Genomic DNA, 26,204 nt, shown 5'->3' on the forward strand with positions numbered 1-26,204 from the left:
TGCACAAGACACGGTCCAGTGTTGATAAGCTTACCTTATCAATATTTTGAAACATTGTTTTCTATTATTTTTCTTTGTATTTGCTGTTATGTTACGACGTTATTTTCTAGGACCATGTTCATGATTTCAGTTCCCTGTTGAGGAGACAGAAGATGTTCCAGACCACCTTGTGTTGGTAATCTTTCAGTTCTGCAAATACTGTAAATACTGTGTATGAATACAAAGTAGGAATACATTTCCCAAATACTTGAAGCATACTTTATTTTTACAGTCCTAAAGAACAGTCCACAGGCAATAATGTACTACTGTACTCATTGAGTACTGTATTGATATGCAGTACTGCAATTTTCTAGTGAGAGTAGATCTCTTACCTATTCTCATTTCGGAAAGTCCAGATGATGGATGCTACAGCTGTACCTGCTCAAATTTGACTGTACTTTTTGCCCAGCCTCCGTCATTGTTAGACCATGGTCGACCACATGGTCAACCAAAGTGGCTCGGATCTCATCAGAGATTACGGTCCTTGGCCTTCCTCGTCCTCCCCGTCATCCTCCTCTTACTATCACTCTTCTGGCTCTGGCTCTGTTTCCAATGTTGGCATCCATTGCTCCAAAACAGAAGAGCTCACCTGTTGCCCTTTTATGCTAAAGCTCTGATTGCTAATTGTAAAACTGTGTGACAGGTGTTTGCCCACGTGATGAGTCAGGCATATTTGAATGGCAGTGTGTTCCTTGTGAAAACAAGAGCTTTTCTTCATGAAAATTGTGCCAAATGCAGAGAATTCTGTGTAGTGTTTTGAAAAAAATGTGTGCAGTCTTAAATTCTACCAGACCCATTTTGAACACAGCTTCTATAGGTGTAATGAGTCTGACCTCTGGAAGCTCTGGCTCGGGATGGACTTGGACCGAGCCAGACCTGAACCAGAAGCAGTCAGTGCACACAGAATCTAAACCATCTGCTGTCTGACATCATGTTTAAAAATGATGTCCGACAGCTGACAACTTTAAAGATGTTTAAAAATCATTCTAAGGCTGCGTCTGACTGCCTGCGTCCGGCAAAAACACCGGTCTTTCCCTTTTTTTTTCATTAATCCAGATATTCAAGTTTCGCCAAACTACATATCCCATAATGCAACGCACCCTCCCTTGAGTTGTGCTGATCAACCTTTAAACATCCGCAGCATCTCATTAAGAAAGTGTTTTGATCATAGACTGTAAATATTACTGTTATACAGTCTATGGTTTGGATGTTATTAAATGTAAGCAAACAAGTAGAGAGTACTCGATGAATTCCCCCCCCATCCTGGAGTTCATTGACAAGAATGACCACAAACAAGAGCCACATCACAGTAACTTTATGCTTTTATTGTGAAAAGAGACAGAATTAAAAACAAAACATGACACAAGTCAACGGCATTTCTACAATTTCATGATCCCAGCTTCCATCTTTAAAGGACTGGAAGTGGAAGAAGTTTACAATGTTCACGAGGTATCTGTTCAATCATTCTGAATTATTTTATACAAAGTTCATTCATTAGTTTATAACAATAACCTGACCTATTTCTGTAAGTGTGATCCTGTACAGACTCAACTGATCAGCAGTGAGAAACAGGAGGAGACTCTCCGTCCTACAGTGAACACAGAGACACTGAGGAACCAGGAGACCAGACCCTAAACCTAAACCCAGGATAAAGAGGCTGAGTGAATGTGGTGTTGAAGGTGTGGAGGTGGATCAGTGAGTCAGAGGAGACTGTGTAGAAGGACAGAGAGCCAGCAGGAACGTCCACATACACTGCTACTCTACTAGAGACAGAGGAGGAGATGGGTGTTTCTCTCTTATTGTGACAGACAGAGTAACCACCATCAGAGCAGTTCAGACTCCAGGACTGATCATTACATCCAAACCAACAGTCAGCACTGTTTCCTCTCCTGCTGATTCCTCTGTAACTCACTGATATATAAACCCCTCCTCTCCTCTCGACCTCCCAGTAACAGCGACCAGTCAGACCATCTCTACACAGCAGCTGAGGATAGTAGTCAAACCTCTCTGGATGATCAGGATATGGCTGATCCTCCTTCACATATGTCACCTTCCTGTTGTTGTCAGACAGTTTGAGGTTTCTGTTCACTGTGTTTGTGTCCAGTGTGAGTTCACAGGAATCTGACGGAGAGAATGAGAAACAACACAGCTGCACTTATTAAAGTGATGGTTGGGAGTAATTTCCGGTTCTTTTACCATGACCCTCGAAAAGCCACTCTTCAGAAAAGCTTTCGGTGAGAGTTAGCATTATCAGCTAAAAAGCTTAGTGCAAGCGCTAATGGATCCACATTTGTATCTCGTAAATGACCCCACTAATAGTGCCCAAAATGATACCAAACTTCTACAGTAGTACAAATAGGTTATGTACTCATAAAACGATGGATTGGAAAGTTTGTAAGTACACCAGAAGTTTATGTAAATAACACTTGCCTGCTGGCTTCTGCTCTCTGTTGCTGCTGCTACTGCTACCGGCAGTAGGACGTCTACAAATTACAACACCGAAAAGAGATATAACAAAAATATTTATTATTTTAACTTTTTTTTTAAAGTGCTGTAGTATAACTAGCAGGAGACAAGTTATAATTGAGGTAAGTTTGGAGACATTACCTTATTTAATCATTAAATTAAATTAAATAAGTTTGTTGTATCTCTTTTCGGTGTTGTAATTTGTAGACGGCCCTAAGCACTCTTACTGCCCGGTAGCAGCAGCAGAGAGCAGAAGCCAACAGGCAAGTGTTATTTACATAAACTTCTGGTGTACTTACAAACTTTCAAATCCATCGTTTTAGGAGTACATAACCTATTTGTACTAGTGTAGAAGTTTGGTATCATTTTGGGCATTATTAGTGGGGTAACTTACAAGATACAAACCTGGATCCATTAGCCCCTGCACGAAGCCATTCAGCTGATAACGCTAACTCCAATGTTCGACCCAGGTGAAAAAAGCTTCTGGGGGGCGTTTGGCTCGAGGTCATGGTGCAAAGGACCCTAGGCTGAAATTACTCCCAACCATCACTTTAACCTATCAGCACTTTGATGATGACATCAGAAGGTTGAATGAGTGATGTCACAGTTTGATGAATGAAATGTAAAACTGACTTACACTTCCTCAGACCTGGTGTCAACCATCTGACTCCAGCAGGCTCCACCCTGAAAGGAGGGGGGGGGAGGGGCATTACATCACTCTCACACACACAGCTTCGTTCTGATCAAATACAGGGTTGGAATTTACTCATTTTATATTCATATTTGGGCTTTCAATCAATTAAAATATTTAATTCAGTTTAATTTCCTTTAAAGTGTCCAATCATAACAGAAGTTATCTCAGGACACTTTCCAGATATAGGATTTTATTTCATAGTACACACAACAAACACCCGCCCTCTAAAGCTGTTTACTGCTCCGGAAATCAGCTGTTCTTATAATAGGCTATTTGATGTGTACGAGAGTGTGTTCCTAGCGTACTTTATCGTATCATAATGACCAGGTCATGAGAATATTACTGAAACTACAGGTTGTTGTTTTATAGGATGGAGATGTCCATCTCTAGTTCCTGATAAACTGATTTATAGGCTATATGAACGCTGTGTTATTCAACCAAAGCTGCATGAAAATAAAAGCCCTACAGAGGGAAATGAATGACATATGTACAAATAACAGAGTGTGCCTATTATGTTTGGACATTTATGAATTCATGAATTAGACGTTTTATAAAGTTTATGATATCACCTTAACTTAACAACTAGAGAAACAGATGACTTTAAAGGGAGTCTGGGAACTTCTTTCCTGGGATCAAACCTTTTACTCTTTGGGCTATCGCTACATTTGACCTGTTTACCGTCCATCCATAAAATTATCTTTTTCATAGACTAAATGTTAAATAATGATGACATCAGCTGAAACAGACAGTATGACACTAATTTGTGCTTGCAATATAAAACCAATTTGGCGAGAGAGCGAGAGCAAGAGAGAGAGAGAGAGAGAGAGAGAGAGAGAAAGAGAGAGAGAGAGAGAGAGAGAGAGAGAGAGAGAGAGAGAGAGAGAGCTCAACCTGGAATACACTGCAACAGGATCTAAAACTGTCCAATTTGAAACTCATTTTAAGGCTACTGGAAAAAAAACATCTTTGGAATCCTGTTCTTGTTTTTAGTACTTTAGTGTTTTGAGTCTAGTTGGCACTTTTGTTTAAATACTGTATAGTACATATTGTGTATACCATTGTAATTGGTTTGTCTGCCTGTAACTGATTTTGTGTATTGTCCTTAACAGGTCTCTCTTGAGAATGAGACCCTGTGTCTCAATGAGATTCCCTGTATAAATAAAGGTTAAATAAAAAAATAAAGAGAGAGACAGAGAGAGAGAGAGAGCTGATGGTGAGCATGTACGGTGATGTGAATAACCTGATTTCTATGTGTGCCATGTAGTCTAAACATCATATCCTGAATATTATCAAAAACAAGATAATCCTCGTAACTGGAATATTCATATCCATGTAAACACATATGATACAAACAACATGCTAGACCCGTGGGTTCAGTGATAGCAGCCAGTAGTTTATCTACAGCAGTAGTGGGCCGTGTATTCTACACCTGGGCATTCAGTTCTATCCTGAATAGTGACACCGAATACACTACTGCAGAGACATGAACACAGAATCAACAGGCCTACCCACAAATTCCAGCCAAGCAGCGGGGGCTTAACACACGCGTCACCATGCACACACAAAGGCACAGCGGCCACTGACACCGCTCAAATCTTTGACACCTAAAGTCAGCAGTAATAGCTATAAAATCATTTCACTAAAATGCAGAAAAATCCATTAAACTTACCAAAAGCTGCGCATCATTTGAAGAAGTACATGCACCTTTCTTTTATTAACTTTACATCTAAAAATGTAAACAAACTTGCAGCGTATACAATATATAAAATACATAACTATATATATTTATTTTAGAAATTAATATATAGGCCTTTAATTATTTAAAATATTATTTTCTGATTCTGACAATCTCTTGGCCAGCAGAGAAAGCCTTGCTGGCCCTGACGGCCAACCTCTGATCTACAGATCGAGTCATAACAATGAATATTCTTATTAATAGCGGATGGCTTGTGGTTGAAACAACGTATAAATAATGAGGAAAGTATAACTGAACATAGAGAGCAGAACATACTATGTGCGCATTTACACATTGTTATCATTAGATTAGTATCTCATAGAAAAAAAGTGTATGGACAGTGTGTAACAGTGGACCTTTCTCTGTAGAGAAACATCAACATTACATCACTCTAACACACACGTATATTGTGTTTGCACCGCAGGGACAAGGAAAGAGCGTTTTGAGGGACTTTTTGAATTAGAGTCGGTACTCTCCCAGCACAAGAGGAACTTTGTACAATAATTGGTCCAGACGTCAGTGTACATCTCATATCGATCACATGAGCCATGCAGCACCGGCAACTGACATTTTAAAGAGCTAGCTAACTAGTCTGCCCAAAGAGTAGATTGATGCTTCATCAACACACTCTTCTCACAGCGTAGAAAACTCATTGCTTTGTGCATGGCTAGGCTAAACCTGTCCTGGGGCCTCATTTATAAAACTGTGCGTAGGATCCTTACTATAAGTGTATGTATGCCCAAAAGCCCAAAATGGCGTACGCTGAAAAAAAATCTGATTTATAAAACCGTGTGTATGCACACCTGTAAGCAATGTTCCCTTTATAAATCTGAGAGTACCTACAAGCGTGCGTAAGTGGATCAGCCTCTTATCCCGCCCTGTACACGCCCATTTTTAACCATAAATAGTCAATGCAAAGCACCTCGTGAATGCTGATCAGTATATGAATGACACTGGCAGTTGTTACACCGAATCATGATGACTGACGGAGAAAAAGCAAAAAACTTCTCAGACGTTCAGGAATTGCTGCAAATTGAATTATAATTTTGGCCTGTTCTTGCACAGTGTATGTAACCCTGATCTATAGAATACATATATTAATAATATGTCCAAAACGGCAGGCATTACGGCACTCTGGCACAGCTTCGATATACCAAACAAACAAGTCTTAGTGATAAAGTTGAAGATTATATATAATATGTTTTTTCTTTTTTAAACACTTAGCTGTCTGACATTTCCCTCTGTAAACGGACGGTTTCCCCCAGAGTGGCGAGGACCTGTAGCCTCGTGAGACCGTCCTGATCTCGCGAGCTCCAGTTTTCCACTCGCAGATCAGTCTGGCATCTTGAGATAGAGAAAATTTGGAGCCGTTCGCCAAACGACCGGGCCAATCAGCGTTGGTTTTGAAGCGGGTTTAGGTGGTGATAGACAGATGGTTTATCCAATCAGCTAACCAGTATTTTCAGACAGCTGTAGCCCTAATTCTATTAGCTGCTCGCTAATGCTTTTTTCTCTTGGATCCTTCTTTTGGAATATGGACCGGGAACCTGAAAGGGTGCGTTTTATTCATAAATTCTCGTTAAACAAACGGCAAATATCCTTTACCGACATGTTGCTTGCTTGCTGAGCTAACGAGCTATGCTTTGCCTGCAGCAGCAGGGGCTTGTGGTTGTATTTTCATACGCTTCGTGGATCTGATTGGTTGATTTGGCCCGTCTATCACCAACATAGGTGATAGACAGATGGTTTATCCAATCAGCTAACCAGTATTTTTGCCCCTTCCCAAAAGTTCTCCAACGGAAAATTCCCAGATGGATATGCCGAGCAAATGCGAAGCAACCCATCTGGCGGAGTCAGGTTAGAGGACCTGTATTTGGACTGGGATGGCATGGTTCCAGCGCGTTGCCCTCTCTACTGGACCCAATTCAGTACATACTGTAGATCCAAGAGCTCAACTTTAGAAAATCTAAAGTTCATTCAATCGTCATGGTCCCAAGCATCAACTAGTTGTATCCCCGACCCCGAGATACAATTTGAAGACGAAATAAAGTCTAATAGGCAAACACACTTTTCTTCATGCAGGTTTTGTCACAAACAGTATTAAAATTCGGACTGATAACGAGGACATTAAGTGTAACGATTGCGCGAGAGTTTAACGGCTGTATTTTCAGACTTTGACATTTGATCATATATGCAAAGTTTTAAAGACACATATTTAGTTATTCACACTGTGTTCTGTAAGCTATCTAATGCTAGGGTATTTGATGCTGTCCTGTATTCCATGCAGTCGGGCCATCTCCTCCTCCTGCGCTCCCGGAGCGGACAATGTGACGGTGAGACAGCGCTGATTAAATATTAAGAACAAATTTTTATTTAAGATTTGAGTTGGAGGTGTTTATGGAACAGTTATCACTCAGTACAAGTGCAAGTAACACTGCTGGATTTCATCTTCATGGTAACGTGGATGATATGGACTGAAAGAATGTGCGTGAGGCATCCATACTAGAAAATATTATGAGTAATCTTATTCCCATTTACTCTCTGCAGTCTGACTTCAGTTCACCACCTCACCATCTGCGTCGCCAATTCCTATTTTGTCTCCAAAATGTGCGTACGCATGGGTCAGAGTTTGCGTGGAGGACCGCACATTCTTCCGTCAAGTTTGTTTTTTATAAATCACAACCTTTGTGTGACAAGTGGCATACGCACATTTTCAGCCCCGTTTTTGTGCGTACGCCACATTTATAAATGAGACCCCAGGACCTTTCTCTGTCGAGTTGAAACTAATTTGATCCCGGGAAAGAGGGGGGAAAAAAGGATGCTTCTTAAAACCACGGACAGTTCCTTTAACATACAGAGATTTGTCCAAACTACATCAATTATTAACAAAAGGGAGTTATGATTTTAGTTCCTGGAGAAGTTCTTTAAAACTTACAACACAAATATCTCATTTTTGTTCATCAGTGTTTGTACCTGAGAGTGTCCAGTCTCCAGAGAGGATCCTCCAGTCCCGCTGACAGTAGCTTCACTGCTGAGTCACCTGGATGATTATAGCTCAGGTCCAGCTCGCTTAGATGGGAGGGGTTGGAGCTCAGAGCTGAGACCAGAGAAGAACAGCCTTCCTCTGAGATCAGACAGCCTGACAGACTGAAAACACACAGAATAACACACAGGAACTCTCTGTCAACATGTGGAGCCATGTGTTTGTTTTATGTTTGTCTGTTGTCCAGGTACATTTTGGTCCAGAGTAATAATACATCTTTAAAATCATTTGTGGTATTTAATTATTCAACAACAAAAGCAAATGATTAAAAATCCTCATGGAAAGTAACTCTGAGTCTCGAAACTACTGCTGAAGTTTATCGTATCAGACACAAAGCTACATGTTAGCTGTTTATCAACTAAAGTTAATCAGAGTTTAAATGGTCATCAGTTGAATGGGTTAATGAATCCTGAGAGAAAACCTGAGAGTCTCCAGTGTACAGTGTGGACTATTCAGTCCAACAGAGATCAGTTTCCCTCCTGAATCCTGCAGGTTGTTGCTACTCAGGTCCAGCTCTCTCAGACTAGAGGACTGGGAGCTGAGAACTGAGGACAGAACTTCACAGCTTCTCTCTGACAGCTTACAGACACTCAGTCTGGAAATACAACAGGAAACAAGACAGATAACAGTTGTGTTTAAATGTTGAGTCTAGACTTTTGGTATATTTAGTATATGAAATCTCTTTTCAGTTTAAATCCTTTTTTTTTCTAAACAAGTTGTGGATGACTAATCAAGACTGAATCAGGAATCAAAGTCACATGGTATTAACATAAAAAGGATTTCTAGATCTCAGCCACAGTTCATTTTTCATAACCTGACTCCGCCAGATGGATTGCTTCGTATTTGCTCGGCATATCCATCTGGGAACTTTCCGATGGAGAACTTATGGGAGGGGGCGAAAATACTGGTTAGCTGATTGGATAAACCATCTGTCTATCACCTATGTTGGTGATAGACGGGCCAAATCAACCAATCAGATCCACGAAGCGTATGAAAATACAACCACAAGCCCGCCCCTGCTGCTGCAAGCAAAGCATAGCTCGTTAGCTCAGCAAGCAAGCAACATGTCGGTAAAGGAGATTTGCCGTTTGTGTAACGAGAATTTAGGAATAAAAGGCAGCATTTCAGGTTCCCGGTCCATATTCCAAAAGAAGGATCCAAGAGAAAAAAGCATTAGCGAGCAGCTAACAGAATTAGGGCTACCGCTGTCTGAAAATCCTGGTTAGCTGATTGGATAAACCATCTGTCTATCACCACCTAACCCGCCTCAAAACCAACGCTGATTGGCCCGGTCTTTTGGCAAACGGCTCCAAATTTTCTCTATCTCAAGATGCCAGACTAATCTGCGAGTGGATAACTGGAGCTCGCGAGATCAGGACGGTCTCACGAGGCTACATTTTTCATGTGATTATAAATAAAAACCAAATACTTTGGAAACATTCAAAGATTTTCTGAAATTGTAAAGTTTAGTCCCGACATGAGAAGGGCTGTTTAAATTAAATGAAGCTTAAAGTTTATAGAAATATCTCAAATTAAAGACAAACAGTAACTTGATCTGACCTGAGAGTCTCCAGTGTGCAGTATGGACTCTTCAGTCCAACAGAGATCAGCTTCCCTCCTGAATCCTGCAGGTTGTTGTTACTCAGGTCCAGCTCTCTCAGACTAGAGGACTGGGAGCTGAGAACTGAGGACAGAGCTTCACAGCTTCTCTCTGACAGGTTACAGCCACTCAGTCTGGAGAGACAACAGGAAGGAAACAACTTATTTATATTTCACTCCTGTTGAAAGATAGAGTAATTAATGATGCAAAAATCACACTTACAGAGCTTTTTTGGAGGGACGGTAATGAAGAAGAAAGATAACGTTTGTGTTTAAATGTTAAGTCTGGACATTTGGTGAAAGAGAATATAAAATCCATTCTAAACAAATTGTTAAAATTCTTGCTATATTATTCTAAACAAGTTGGAAACATGATAACTAATTGTGACTGAATGAGGAGTAAAAAGACAGTATTCAAATTCACGTAAGATTTTTAAAAATTGAGGTTCTCAATCTCAGCCATAGCTCATTGCTGCAACTACCCGATTGTGTAGCTTCATGCTACATAACATCAGAAGGATACGTCCCCTTCTAACGCAGAAGGTGGCTCAGGTTCTGGTTCAGGGTCTAGTCATCTCAGGTCTAGACTACTGCAACTCCCTCCTGATTGGCCTGCCTGCATGTGCCATCTGGCCCCTGCAGCTCATTCAGAAGGCAGCAGCTCAACTTGTCTTCAACCTCCCCAAGTTTACTCACACTACACAGCTCCTCTGCTCTCTTCACTGGTTACCAATTGCTGCAAGCATCCACTTTAAGACACTAGCATTATTTGGAGTGAGCCTAAGGCCAAGTTCTATATAACAGGGGATGTCAAAGACAGGCCGCAAAGTAGGCGTCCCAAGAAGACGACACCCCAAGAAGACCATTTCCTCACCCTGTCAGCACTTAGGTGCCGTAGTCTGTCTTCTACAGATTTGCAGTCAAGGTTTGCAGGACGATATGGCCGACGGTTCTCGGCCCAGACAATCCGGAACAGACTGCACGCAGCCAATCTCCGGTCTCATAGGGCTGCCAGGAGTCCTGCCATGACTGCCCTTCACCGTCAGGCCCATTTGCACTGGTGTCGGCAACACGTGCACTGGAACCTGAACGTGTAGAGGAATTTTATGTTCATTGATGAGTCCAGATTCTGCCTACGGCAGTTGAATCATAGGGTCAAAGTGTGAATAAGACGTGGAGAATGCTATGCTGATTGCTACACAGTAACAGCTTTTGGTGGAGGCAGTGTGATGGTGTGGGGCGGCATCTCCCTCACTGGATAAATGAGGCTTGTCATCATTGGAGGCAATCTCAATGCAGAGAGATATAGAGATGAGATTCTGCAACCAGTGGCAATCCCATATCTCCACAGTCTGGGACCGAACTCTATCCTCCAAGATGACAACGGTCGCCCCCACAGGGCGGGGTTTATCAGAGACTACCTCCAGAATGTGGGAGTGGAGAAAATGAAATGGCCTGCCAGCAGTCCTGACCTCAACCCTATTAAACACTTGTGGGATCAGCTTGGGCGTGCTGTTCGTGCCAGAGTGACCAACACAACCGCAATGGCTGACTTGCAACAAATGCTGGTTGAAGAATGGGATGCCATCCCACAGCAGTGTGTGACCAGGCTGGTGACCAGCATGAGGAGGAGGTGCCAGGCTGTTGTGGCTGTGTATGGTTCTTCCACACGCTAGTGAGGCTCCTGTTTGTGAAATTAATAAATTGTTAAATTGCCATTATGTCTTGTTTCTTCAAACTTCAATCACCCAATCCACCAATCCAAACACCAAACGAGTCAATGGCAGAATAAGCTGTTTGGCATTGGCAGAGAAGATTTGGCAAATTTTTCATGGGCGCAACCCACATACTCAGTGCTGTTGCTCATCCAACAAATGCATGTTCTTTACAAATGGGGCACCATTTGAAAGGGAACTAAACAGGCTCTCCAACGGTATAAGATTTATTGCCAAAAAGCACTGTTACCACAGAGAAATAATCTACCAAACACAAATTTCCTTACATTTTGTGCTAAGTTTATATATATTTCGTGAAGTTGCACTTTCATATGGCTCTTTGTAGTTTTGCTTAAAGCTAATGTACTTGCACTACTTGTTGTCTGGAGTTTGCAACTTTAGGTTTGAAAGCACTTAACTGGAAGACGCTTTGGATAAAAGCGTCAGCTAAATGACATGTAATGTAATGTAAAGTTCATCCTTCGTGCTTTATGACATATTATAAATAAGAACAAAATGCTTTGGAAACATTCAAAGATTTCCAAATTGTTAAATTTTAAATCCTGACATGAGAAGGGCGGTTTAAATTTAATAAAGCTTAACGTTTAGAGAAATATCATATAAGAAGACAAATAACGATTGTGTTTATATGTTGAGTCTGGACTTTTGGTGAGACAGTATATGAAATCCCTTCTCAGCATGTTTAAATTAGGGCTGAACGATTTTGGAAAATAACCCAATTGCAATTTTTTTCACCAATATTGCGATTTAATATGCGATTACTTTTTAAACTCTTTGTCTTCTGTATTATTCAACAAAGACAAACAATAAATCATTATATAGTATGAACAACACAATGTTAGATAGATTAAACAAACTGTTCTTTCCTGGAGGCCAGGCCTGTATGTGATGATGAAATTAGGTGATGCATGAATTTATATGAATGACATCTTTTATGTAACTACTTCAATCACAGTAATATATTGAGCACTGACCAAGCCTGGTGTAAACATTCATATGAAAGTCAGAAACAAATCACACAAACTAAAGTGCAGATTGCAGAAATATGAAAACAAATATTTGGCTTTACCACACTTAGTAGTATTTACATTATTATTTACTGTAATAAACATATGTAAACATGTGGATTGCATTTTTTAAAGACTGTCTTTGAAATTTACTAGACAGTTAAGTAAAATATAGTATATACTGTATATATTACTGATCTCCATTCAGTAAAATAACAAAAATGCAGAAAATAAAGGGAGAGAAATATCTGCCTGTACCTCTTTGAAAATATTTAGGTAACTCAAGTTAAATGTAATCACTGTCAGAGCATTAATATCTAAATATGAATCTTAATTATCTCTAGTCAGCAACAGCAACACACAACTAAAGTGCAGTGATTATGGCACTACCAGCCATAGTGATCCTGAACACACAGGAAGCAATTTCTCACCATTAGCAACTCCCACTCCGATCCAGCTCCAGTCAGTGTACTTCATACTCGCATCAAATCTATGACCAAATCTGCTTTTTTCATCTTAAAAACTTCTCCAGACTCCGGCCATCACTCTCTGACTCCGTGGCAGAAACCCTCATATAGTTTCATGAAAGGCGCTATATAAATAAGTTATTATTATTATTACTACTGTATGGTTCTCAGTAACTCACAGTTTTTTTTGCCAGGAAAACCAGCATATCCACTTTTGCTGGTTTAGATGACAAGTGAGTGCAAGTCACTATATTCCCTCCGGTGCTAAACAGACGCTCTGTGTAGCCGTGAACCCTGGCTTGGTGACTGTACTAAGGGGCATCAAGTCTTTGGCGATAAACATGACTGAACAGATAATATGACATTAAACACATTAATCATGTGATAAAACATGCGATTAATCTCGATTAACTATAGAAATTCAGCAATTAATCGCGATTAAAAAAAATTTATCGAGTGTTGTTTCATCCAATGATTCACTTCCCATTCTCTTCCAACCATTCATTAAAACTAAGTCTAAGTTAAAATTAACAACAAAACGATCCATTGTATCAATGTTGTAGGCTAACGTTACTGCTTTTTTGGTTCAGCCCTGGAAGTTACAATGTTGCCATGGAAATGGCGGAGTAATATTTTATGTGATGCACCAGGTGTGCTCAAATGGCTCTGGGTGTGCTGTCATGCTGATTTGAATATGTTCTAAATGTCTAGTTGACCAATCAGATTGTTTGGTTGGATTTACATGATCAAGAATAAACAAACGTCCAGTAATCAAAGTCACATGATATTAAAATATATGTTATTTCTGGATCTCAGCCACAGTTCTTATTTCATTCTTTATGAAGTGATTCTAAATCAGAATAAAATACTTCTTCACATTTTTGAATGTTTCCAAAGTATTTTTCAATACTGTGTTTTCAAAGATTATTGTTCTTGATCTGACCTGAGAGTCTCCAGTGTGCAGTGTGGACTATTCAGTCCAACAGAGATCAGCTTCCCTCCTGAATCCTGCAGGTCGTTGTTACTCAGGTCCAGCTCTCTCAGACTAGAGGACTGGGAGCTGAGAACTGAGGACAGAGCTTCACAGCTTCTGTCTGACAGGTTACAGCCACTCAGTCTGTAGAGACAACAGGAAGGAAACAAGTTATTTATATTTCTCTCCTGTTGAAAGATATTATTTAATGATGAATAAATCCCACTTACAGAGCTTTGTTGGAGGCTTTGACCACTGGCAGCAGCCTCAGAAGAGCTTTCTCTGAAGCAGAGTATTTCTTCAGGTCAAACACGTCCAGATCTTTTTCTGATGACAGTAAGATGAAGACCAGAGCTGACCACTGAGCAGGAGACAGTTTATCTGTGGAGAGACTTCCTGAACTCAGGGACTGTTGGATCTGCTCCACTAGAGAACAATCATTCAGTTCATTCAGACAGTGGAACAGATTGATGCTTCTCTCTGCAGACAGACTCTCACTGATTTTCTTCTTGATGTACTTGACTGTTTTCTGATTGGTCTCTGAGCTACTTCCTGTCTGCATTATCAGACCTTGTAGGAGTTTCTGATTGGTCTGCAGAGAAAGACCCAGGAGGAAGCGGAGGAACAAGTCCAGGTGTCCATTTGGACTCTCTACGGCCTTGTCCACAGCACTCTGGTAGATACGTGTTGATGATGTTTGTTTTCCTGACAGCAGGTTGACTCCAGAGTTGGTGAATGTCAGATGGACATGAAGAGCAGCCAGAAACTCCTGAACACTCAAATGGACGAAGCAGAACACCTTGTCCTGGTGTAGTCCTCTCTCCTCTTTAAAGATCTGTGTGAACACTCCTGAGTACACTGACGCTGCTCTGATATCGATGCCACACTCTGTCAGGTCTGATTCATAGAAGATCAGGTTGCCTTTCTGCAGCTGCTCAAAAGCCAGTTTTCCCAGAGACTCGATCATCTTCCTGCTCTCTGGACTCCAGTGTTGATCTATCCCAGATTTTCCATGATATTTGATGTTCTTCAATTTGGTCTGAACCACCAGGAAGTGGATGTACATCTCAGTCAGGGTTTTGGGCAGCTCTCCTCCATCTCTGGTCTTCAACACGTCCTCGAGAACTGTAGCAGTGATCCAGCAGAAGACTGGGATGTGGCACATGATGTGGAGGCTTCGTGATGTCTTGATGTGGGAGATGATTCTGCTGGCCTTCTCCTCATCTGTGAATCTCTTCCTGAAGTACTCTTCTTTCTGTGGGTCAGTGAACCCTCTGACCTCTGTCACCATGTCAACACACTCAGGAGGGATCTGATTGGCTGCTGCAGGTCGTGTGGTTATCCAGAGTCGAGCAGAGGGAAGCAGTTTCCCCCTGATGAGGTTTGTCAGCAGCACATCCACTGAGGTGGACTCTGTAACATCAGTCAGGATCTCAGTGTTGAGGAAGTCCAGAGAAAGTCGACACTCATCCAGACCGTCAAAGATGAATACAACCTCTTCAAACCTGCAGATTCCTGCGTCTTTGGTTTCACTAAAGAAGCGATCAACAAGTTGCACCAAGCTGAACTTTTCCTCTTTCAGCAGATTCAGCTCTCGGAAGGTGAATGGAAATGTGAATTGGATGTCCTGGTTGGCTTTGTCTTCAGCCCAGTCCAGAGTGAACTTCTGTGTTAAGACTGTTTTCCCGATGCCAGCCACTCCCTTTGTCATCACTGTTCTGATTGGTTCATCTCTTCCAGGTGGAGTTTTAAAGATGTATTCTTGTCTGATTGTTGTTTCTTGGCTGTCTGGTTTCCTGGATGCTATTTCAATCTGTCTGATCTCATGTTCATCATTGACCTCTGCAGTCCCTCCCTTTGTGATGTAGATCTCTGTGAACATCTGATTCAGAAGGGTTTGGTTTCCTGCTTTAGCAATCCCCTCAAACACACACTGGAACTTCTTGTTTAGGTTAGATTTGAGTTTACGTCGGCAGACTCCAGCTGGACTTCCTGAATGAATACATAACAAAGAAGATCAGTAAGTGATTTATAAAGAAACAGGAACATACTTTGACCCTTCTCTGGAGACATTAGTAAACGTCCCATAATTCCACCAAGTTAAATCTTAAGAGAAATCCTCTTACTGCTCTGCAGACGGTCAGCCAGCTCATCCTGCTTCATTCTCCTCAGGAAGTGCAGTGTGATCTTCAGAAATGCCTCTCTGCTCCTCCTCTGCTCTTCATCCTCATCCTTCCATTGACTCTTTGAGAATTCTGGGTAATCTGGACTCAGAACCTTCTGGATCTTCTTCAGCTCGTTCTTCACAAAAGTGACGATGTCCTCCTCCAGCAGCTGGAACAGAAGATTATATGAATGACACAATCAAACTGAAATCATTGAAGCAAACATCAGATACTTGTTGGACAGCCTGATAATCCAGTAGTCTGAAAAGTGCAGTATGGAGATGATTGTGAACAGAATAGATGTAAAAGTAGTCGTTTTACATGTACAGACCATAAATATGGAGTCCAGGTGTGTTGGATGCTGCTGGGCAGACTGACCACTGGGAACCTCAGAGCTCTCCTGGTCCACTCTGTGGAGGAATCAGGAAGAATTAGCTCACATCATGTCTGTCCACACAGAGACAAACACAAAGTAAAGGTCCTGCGACTTAAAGTGTTGATTATAACATTGAATCAGATGTTTTCCCCTGACATTAAACTGTTGGTGGTACTGCTGACCTCACTGTGAATCAACAGAAAGAACTAAGAAGCAAACAAGGGCTACAACATGGTTGGCCCTAAAGGACTCCTGAAGCAGCAGACTGGTCTGAGTGAGGAAGACTGCTCTCTTTGCCCGGTCAGCTCCCAGATGACATCATGTTGCGATTAAAAATGGTGAATATATGGGTGCCTGGGTGGCCTAGTGGTAGAACCAGTGGTTAAATTGGGCCGGGGCTCTCCGGAGCTCAGCCCCGGCACATAAGCCTGCTCGTTTGTCCGGATGTGCCTGCTTGCAGTCTAAATATTTCACATTAAATTTGATGAAAGTGATGCTTTTGAAAACATGATATTTCTGACAATAAATGAAAGACTTTTGAAATGGCATGTCTATTTTGTCTCGGCGGAGCTGAGATGAGAACAATCAGAACACGGCAACAACCCATGCAGAACTGCAGACAATTCATCAACTATATAACGTCAAAGTGTCTACGTCGGTAGGATTAACAGATAAAAGGCCTTCTCCTAAAGCTAAAAACCCCGTTCACAGCGGTGGAAGCCCGGTGCTCGGAAGCTCCAACGGCCGCTACGAGTTCATGTCGCTGACCAAGCCGTTAAACTGGTTCTCGTTGTCGCATCTCCTCCAGCGGCAGGGCTCCGAGCATCGGAGAGCCCCACTCGGTGCCCGTGTGGTGTGTGTGTGTGTGTGTGTGTGTGTGTGTGTGTGTGTGTGTGTGTTGTAGTAAAGAGAGAGAATGGGAGAAGGAAGTTTGTGTGAGGTGGACCTGGTCACCACAGACCCAAATCTTCTCAGCTGTTGCTACTGTCATATACTGCACTCTCTCTTCATGTGGCACATTATGTTTGGCACATTGTATGGGTCACTTCTTATATCATAACAAGGTAATACAATGTGTAATCAAGTGATGACTGATTAACAGTAATTTAAATGCTAAATGCCCTAATACCTGTTGATACTACAACAACGCAAAGTATAGGCTCTTAACCTTGCAGTTTTGCACATATCATGTAAGACTCAATTTCTCTTTGCACAAAACTCTTCAGAAAGTGCCATTTAACGGTTTATTTTTCAATTTCTTTTCCTGGGGCGGCATACCCACGGACCCCCCTAGGGAGAGCCCCCCCACATAACAAATCCCAAATTAACCCCTGAGTAGAACTATACATATATAGAGGTTCAGTTCTTGACGCAGAGGTCGTGGATTTTATTCTGACCTGTGACACTTTCCTGCATGTCATCCCCCCCTCTCCCCTTTGATGTCTAAGCTGTCATTAATAAAGGCCTAAATACCAAATAATAAGAAGTGAATAAGAGGTGAATTTACAGCTCACAGCAACTTAATACGATCTAGTGTCTGACAGAAATGATGCCTATTTGAAATACTTCTAAAATACTACATCTATGAATCTCATTATATGGTACTGATAACTTACTTTCTGTCAGATGGATGTCTTTGTTTAAAATCTATAAAGAAATTGTATGACCGGTCGCTCTTGAAGGACACACAGCTGGGTTCAGGTTCAGGAGACTCTGTTCTCTGCTGCTGGATCCTGAAACAAACACAGATAAATGTGCATATCAAAAAAATCTTTTAAAAAGGTGCTCTAAGTGATGTCACGCATTTGTTAGGCTAAATGTTTTGTCACATACAGGAAACATCTCACTATCTGCTATCTGCCTGTCCCCTGAACACACTGTAAAAAAAAGTGTTCTCTGTAGACAGCCCAGACTCCACAAACGGCAACAAAAACAAACTGGCCAACCTGCACCACCAAACATAACAATCAGTCTTCCAGCGTTCCAGCCAATAACTGACAACAAGGATTTGGGGGATGGGGGGGTTAGTGTTCAGAAGCACGGAAGGGAGGGGAAGGGGACGGGATGAGGAGGAGGGAGGAGCGAGCTAGCCTTGTTTTGTTTGACAATACTTTGAACGTCAACAAGAAGTGACGTCACCCAACATTGCTTAGAGCACCTTTAATACAGATAACAAGTGTTTTATATTTCAAATATTAGTAATGCTCGTCAGTTTTTAATTCTTACCTTCTATCAGCAGATAGTCTAAAGAAAAAGAGGAAGCAGCATTGAATACTACTGATAAGTACTGATACTTATACCAAATATAATAATACAACAGGCTATATACATAATTATTAACAACTGAATGCTAATAACGACTTACTTTTTGTCAGAAACACGTTTAAAATTAATACAATCCTCTTTTGACCGGTTGCTCTTGGAGGACACACAGCTGGGTTCAGGTTCTGACCCTGGTCTGGTCCTGATAGAAAAACACATTTATTGAAGATCACATGTTCAATTAAAGACTCCCTGCATAACATAACTGTAAAAATATATAATTAAGATACATACTTATATAAGTCTAATTATTTAAAATAAATGCCAATAATGACTTAATTTCTGACAGAAACACTTTGATTAAAATCAATAAAAATATCCTTTATATGATTCTTCGTTAATAATGTGCAACTGTTGTTCAGAAGGAGTTGGTTCTTTCAAATGTTATTTTAATTTTGCTGACTTCATAAAGTAAATGAAACCATTTCACAGCGGCTGCTTTGACCACTCAGTTCCCTAGTTCACTCAGAGCTGTGGAGATCTGCCAGTGAGAGACTAAGAAATAACAAAAGCAGACAAAAGCAGGAATGTCTGTAGCAATAGTACAGTGTAGTGTAGTAAAATCCTACATATTGGTGAATTTGGGGACGTTTTATGAAACTAATAATAACATACTTGCAAACTCCGAAGGGCTGAAAAAGGTGAAACATATTATACACCCCCCCCCCCCGGGGGGCAATGTTTAGGTTGTCTCTAACGTCCATTTTCGGAGCATCAGATAGAAGCGCAGGCATTTCAGTGGCACCTTAATCCGCGTTGCAATTCGGTCTGGTAGATAGGGGTCGTTAAGGCATTAGCACCCCCCCACCCCCAAATAAAAACTGATTCACGTGGATGATTCAAAACGGGGGGGGGCGACTAGTTTGCAGGTATGTAATAAGGTTATTGTATACCGGTGGTAGGCCTGCACAATATTGGGAAAAAACTGACATTGCAATATTTTTTTTCCTGCGATATATATTGTGATATGAAAAAAAAAAATAGCTCTATTTGAAAATAATAGATAATTCTGACTACTGGGGTGATTTTGTAGGGGAGTGCATCTACATAGAAAATAAAAATGAAAAAGGAACTTTCTAATGTGAACCATTGACTGACATGACACCATTGTATTCATACAATACTATCAATCCAGGCTTAAGTGAATTATATTAATAATGCATGCAATTTCTCTAAATTTCAGGTTGTGGTCAACTAGCAGGGCCTGCTTGTTAGTTATATATATTGATCAACATTGATTGTGATTGGTGGTTCGCTGTGCATGCAGAGCCTGCATGTGACACACTAGCAACTGTGCAAATTATGTTATATCAGACACAGACTTCTGTTATAGATTAATGTTACGTTTCCAGCGTAGCGGCTCCAAACCATAACGTTAGTTGGGACAGACGCCTTATTTCTTTAGGCTAACTAAATTAGCTTTGGCCTGGCTGGTAGCAGCTTTCTGCGGTGAAAATGGCGGGGAGAAGTCGTGATTACGTTACATTAATCAGGTGATTTAGTTCATCTTTGCAGCGCACATAAAACACACACACAGACTACTGTAGCTTCACTACCCATGGAAAAGTATGTGCATCACTGTGTCAGCTGCTGCTTATGGTATTTTTCTACACTGGGTGAGCCTCGCTTCCCATAACAAACTCCGTTGGACTAACGTTACGTCACATACACATGCTGCCCACATGGCAATCTGTCTTAAAGGAGAAGGGTCAGCCGGTAACAATCATGTAAAAGGAGAACGGTGAAAGTTTACTTTTCTATCAAGCAGCAATAAAGTTTTAGCATCAACATACCAACGTTCTGCGATGTGACCATCGCGCACATCGCAATGTAGACGATAAAACTAAATATCGTGCAGCCCTAACCGGTGGCCACCTTTTCCAGGTACCAGCGGGGAAGAGAGATCCGGTGTGGTCTGAGAGATCACTCGGATCAGATTTTAATACCAGGTGAAAACAGGGCCATAGATATCCCAGAATCCACCTGGATGACATGCTACAGTGGGCTGGAAACACAGAGACCCTCTACAAGAAGACCACACACCCAGTGAGACAACACTACTTCTAGTTTGTTGGAGGTTTTCAGAACAACTCACCTCCGTCTTCTCCTCTCCATTTCCATTTGCTTCCTCTCCATTTCCATTCTCCTCCTCTCCATTTTAATTCTCCTCCTCTCTCTTAAGTAGTTATGGATCCATGGACCGGTCACACTTCATGGACACACAGCTGGGTTGAGGTTCAGGATCAGGTTCAGCAGGGTCTGGTTTCTGATGGGTCCTGTTAAAAAGAGAGGAAGACCACTTTTTAATCTCCAGAAACAGAAGCTGCTGGAGAAACTACAAGTTATCAAGCAGAAAATAAAATCTGAATCTCTTCACTGAATGATTTATGCTCTCTGCTCATCCTGCTTTCATTCATGCCATTCATTATCTCTCTGGGAGAACAGGAACACTGTAAAGACTCCAGGACTAATGCCATCTTTCTGTCCTCTAATGGAGACTCCATTATGACAATCAATCTCACCTTTCTGTCCTGTGTATCAAATGTAAAAACAGGATTTAAAGTGGAGCTTTTGCATGAGTCTTTGAGGAGAAACTCTGTTTTACAGACCTATCCATTGGTCGTTAAAATCACTTGCGTGTTGGTCAACTAAGTATTTCTTTAATTGAAAGAGAGCAGATCTGGGCTCAGGTTAAGACGAGGAGATTTAGAAGAGCGTCGAGCTAAGGCTTCATTCTGTGGAAACCTACAACATTTTGTAACTTAAATTTGTGCATACTAATCTATCTGAATGCAGGCATTTAGACGTCAGAAGATTTTTTTCGCCACTGTCGCACCAAATGATTGCTGAGAGTGTGGTCTACACCTACTCTATTTGTAGTGTCCTGATTAGGATTGGACACTACAAATAACATGCTATTGAATTTGAACACAAAGTTGCATCATAAAGAAGCAACACTAGTTCCTGTTGGAGGAGTGCCAGCTCATAGTGATACAGTTCCATATTTGTTGGTTTAGTTAGAGAATAAAAGAGCGGAGTCATGTTGTCTCCACATCAGTCCTGTCAGTGAATAGACCGACTGACACTAACTGCTGCAGACAGCTTACTGATCTTCAACACAAGAGTCCTTAACACTTTCTCAGGAAATAAGAAGTGAAGTAGAAACATTTAGGGCGTTATCTTGCACCTGGCGCAGCGCAAAGCAAAGCCCGACGCCAGTGTCAGTTTCCCATCCAGCGCCCACTTTGTTTAAATAGCAAATGCACTTGCGCCCATCTGTGGCCCATGGGTGTGCTGGTCTTACAGGGAGGTGTGTTCAGGTGCATTGGGTGTGCTGGTCTTACAGGGAGGTGTGTTCAGGTGCATTCTGGGCGTGCTGGTCTTACAGGGAGGTGTGTTCAGGTGCATTCTGGGCGTGCTGGTCTTACAGGGAGGTGTGTTCAGGTGCATTCTGGGCGTGCTGGTCTTACAGGGAGGTGTGTTCAGGTGCATTCTGGACGTGCTGGTCTTACAGGGAGGTGTGTTCAGGTGCATTCTGGACGTGCTGGTCTTACAGGGAGGTGTGTTCAGGTGCATTCGGGGAGTATTGCTATCTTGAGGCAGTGGAAGTGTGGCGCCATTGACCAACAAAACCTGGTCTAAAGTCAATAACGCAGCATTTCATTGTTATTTTAACAGAGCATTTAAATCTACAAGTAGCAAACGTCTAGGCCGCGCGCACTCGCACTATAATTATTACACACACAGGGAATTGGCACACACACACACACACATGCAGGAGATTACAAATAAAAATATTACGGTGCAAATCCTCCATCATAATGGTCCATTCATGCCACCCGGGAATATCAAGGACCACCCCCTTGATTACACTAGGCTCCTTCGAGATAAACTGCGCCTCGCCTGTAAAGTGGACGAGAGCAGGCGGCAGCAGCGGGGGGCGGTGACAAAAGTCCGCTCTCAAGTCGGACAGTTTTCCAGCTGATTCCAGCGGACCCAGGGGCATGCTGGGAAACACCGGCCTCTCAGCTGATCTAACAGCTGATTGGTTCAGAATCGTCTCAACATGATGACGTTTTATATAAACTTTTTATTGATTTTGAATAAGAGGGATTTTAACTGCTATGTGTCTGATTTAAAGGCTTACTCTGTACAAAACACATAGTTATGTTTAAAAGTCAGAGAGATCATCTGCAGTCTGTTGGTGATTAAAGTCAGCAACAGATCGCATGTAGAGCATTCTGACAGCTACTCCGTCATAATAAAAACAACTGGAGACTGTGTAGGAGCTGATATATGGGTCTGATAACATTTCATTAAATCAGAATCAGACCACAGTGTTTCTGTCACTTCCTGTTCAGCCTAAAGGCTGCTGGAATCGGCTGGAAACTGTCCGACAGCGGATTTTGATTTCGCCACCGGCGCTGGCGCTACTCTCATTAGGCCCCGTTCGAGATGAGCCAGATCTGCGGAATCGATCACCGCGATCGCGCCCAATGCATGCCGTTTAGATTTGTGTCCGACTTGATCCCGACTTGCTCTGACGTCATGACACTTGAGCAACGATAATAGGCTCGTTCGAGATGAGCTGTCGCTACCGAAAGTAGAGCGAGGCGGCAGCGCAGCGGGGACAAAGTCCGCTCTCAATTCGGACGGTTTTCCAGCTGATTCCAGCAGCCTTCAGGTAGAGAAGTCACACAAACTATGGTGATTACGGGTCCGATTCGATTTAATAAAATGTTATCAAACATACATCAATACGTTACCGTTCCGATTTTATTATGACAGAGTAGCTGTCAAAATTCTTATGCTGTTGGTTAATTTTAATTACAACAACTGGAGCTGGTGATTATTTGGAATCTGAACAGATTTATACACCACAAACATTATTGCAAACATTGTACAGAATAAGCCTTTAAATGAGACAAATCACAGTTAAAATCCCTCCGATTCAAAACCAATAAAAGTTTATATAAAACGTCATCATGTTGAGTCGATTCTGAACCAATCAGCTGTTCGATCAGCTGAGAGGCCGGCGTTCCAGCATGCCCTGGGTCCGCCTGATCCGCCTGGCTCTTGCAGTTGGTGAAAAGCAACCGCGCTACCTGTAGGCTCGTTCAAGATGAGCCAGATCTGCATATCTGTGCAGAATCGATCACCGGCGATCGCCGCCCGTTGCATGCCGGTTAGATTTGTGTCCGACTTCGGCGACTTGCTCTGACGTCATGCACACGTGGGCAACGATAATCTCCGACGACCAAGTGACGCGGATTCTGAGACGCAGGTAGCGCGGTTGCTTTTCACCGACTGCAAGAGGCAGGCGGACGCAGGCGGACCCAGGGCATGCTGGGAAACGCCGCCTCTCAGCTGATCAAACAGCTGATTGGTTCAGAATCGACTCAACATATGACGTTTTATATAAACTTTTCATTGATTTTGAATCGGAGGGATTTTAACTGCTATTTGTCTGATTTAAAGGCTTATTCTGTACAGAACACCTGCTGTGTGGCTGCTAGTGATGTTTAGAAGTCAGAGAGACTAAATCTGTTCAGATTATAGATCATCTACAGTCTGTTGGTAATTAAAATCAGCAACAGATCACATGTAGAGCATTCTGACAGCTACTCTGTCATAATAAAATCAACTGGAGACTGTGGTAGAGCTGATATATGGGTCTGATAACATTTTATTAAATCGGAATTCGGACCACAGTGTTTGTGTCACTTCCTGTTGAGCCTGAAGGCTGCTGGAGTCAGCTGGAAAACGTTCCGACTTGAGAAGCGGACTTTTGTCACCGCCCTGCTGCCGCCTGCTCTCGTCTACTTTACAGGCGGCGCAGTTCATCTTGAACGAGCCTTGCGTCTCAGAACTCGGCCGCCTTGGTCTCCGTTGAGATTATCGTTGCCCACGTGTACTGACGTCAGAGCAATTCGGGATCAAGTCGGACACAAATCTAACCGGCATGCATTGGCGCGATCCCGGTGATCGATTCTGCGCAGATCTGGCTCATCTCGAACGAGCCTAATCTCAGAACCAAGGCGACGCGCAGTTCTGAGACGCAGGGCGCTTGGTTGCTTTTCACCAACTGCAAGAGGCCAGGCGGCGCAGGTGGACCCAGTGCATGCTGGGAAACGCCGGCCTCTCAGCTGATCGAAAAGCTGATTGGTTCAGAATCGACTCAACATGATGACGTTTTTATATAAACTTTTATTGATTTTGAATCGGAGATTTTAACCGCTATTTGTCTGATTTAAAAGTTTATTCTGTACAGAACACATCTAGTGTGGCTGATAGTGATGTTTAGAAGTCAGAGAGACTAAATCTGTTCAGATTACAGATCATCTACAGTCTGTTGGTGATTAAAATCAGCAACAGATCACATGTAGAGAATCTTGACAGCTACTCTGTCATAATAAAATCAACTGGAGACTGTGTAGGAGCTGATATATGGGTCTGATAACATTTTATTAAATCGGAATCGGACCCGAACGGTCTACAGTGTTCGTGTCACTTCCTGTTAAGTCTGAAGGCGCTGGAGTCAGCTGGAAAACTGTCCGACTTGAGAGCGGACTTTTGTCACCGCCCCCCCGCTGCTGCCGCCTGCTCTCGTCTACTTTACAGGGGAGGCGCAGTTCATCTCCAACGAGACCCTTTAGAACCAGGCGCCCGGCACACGGACCCTTTTTTCCGCCGTCAAACTAGCAAAAGTGGATTTGGACACGCCCTAAACACACCTGCACCAGGCGCTTCACGCCGTGCGCTTCGATCGTTAAAATAGGACCCTATATGTAACATTATAGAGCCATGAAGTGTTTCTGCTGCTAAACGCCGCTGGGAATGTCCGATGTGTTTATCATAATACATAAAGGATCTATAAGACAGTAAGACGGATCAATAACTCGTTACACTCCCAGATACCCACACAACATGGCTGCGGATCTTTGTGAAGACGCCAGTTTTAATTAATCAGAGGTGTTGGTTTCTCTGCAGCTTTCTGCTCTTAAACTAAACTAAGCACAGCTGGAGTTCACGAGTCAAACGTTACAGACAGACGAGTTAAATTACCTTCAGCTGGAGCTCCACACGGTGTGGAAAAGCTGCGACACATCAGCCTCTGGAAAGTGAAAGGAAACTTTAAACAGGAAACAAGAGGAACCGCCCAGAGAGGCAGCATACTTCTGACAGTTAACGTGTAATAACAAATGTAACAGAGTTGTTTTTAAATCTAAAATATGTTTTGATTATAACAGAGGATGGCGTGTTGAGAGTACACACAGAATTTAAGTTATAGATTAAATATTACAAAATAATAGCTGGGCGCCCAGATGGGCGGTAGACGGCCGCCCACCTTTGCTGCACCCCCTCTCTCTCCCCTTTCATGTCTTCAGCTGTCCTGTTAATAAAGGCCTAAAATGCCCCAAAAAATTATATTAAAAATAAAGTAAATAAAATAAATACAGTACCAGTCAAAGGTTTGGACACACCATCTCAATCAATGTTTTTATTAATTTGTATTATTTACTTTAAAGACATCAAAACTATGAAGGAACACATTTGGAATGATATAGTAAACAAAAATTGT

At 42.1% G+C, this 26,204-nt stretch overlaps 1 protein-coding gene across 1 annotated transcript; it reads right to left on the bottom strand.

The window, feature by feature from the left end:
- Positions 1-1,417: 1,417 nt before the first annotated feature.
- LOC120552613 (NLR family CARD domain-containing protein 3-like) lies at positions 1,418-25,749 on the bottom strand. Its single transcript, XM_039790791.1, has 14 exons — positions 25,688-25,749; positions 20,718-20,898; positions 18,666-18,764; positions 18,527-18,544; positions 17,917-18,033; positions 16,256-16,334; positions 15,886-16,093; positions 13,990-15,751; positions 13,730-13,903; positions 9,538-9,711; positions 8,399-8,572; positions 7,908-8,081; positions 3,143-3,189; positions 1,418-2,160 (listed from the first exon to the last, which is right to left on the bottom strand). Exons 2-14 carry the CDS (start codon positions 20,777-20,779, stop codon positions 1,628-1,630), a joined length of 3,621 nt encoding a protein of 1,206 aa, XP_039646725.1. The 5' UTR covers positions 20,780-20,898; positions 25,688-25,749; the 3' UTR covers positions 1,418-1,627.
- Positions 25,750-26,204: the final 455 nt, after the last annotated feature.

Source organism: Perca fluviatilis, chromosome 22 (assembly GCF_010015445.1).
Source record: "Perca fluviatilis chromosome 22, GENO_Pfluv_1.0, whole genome shotgun sequence".
Classification (NCBI taxonomy): Eukaryota; Metazoa; Chordata; class Actinopteri; order Perciformes; family Percidae; genus Perca; species Perca fluviatilis.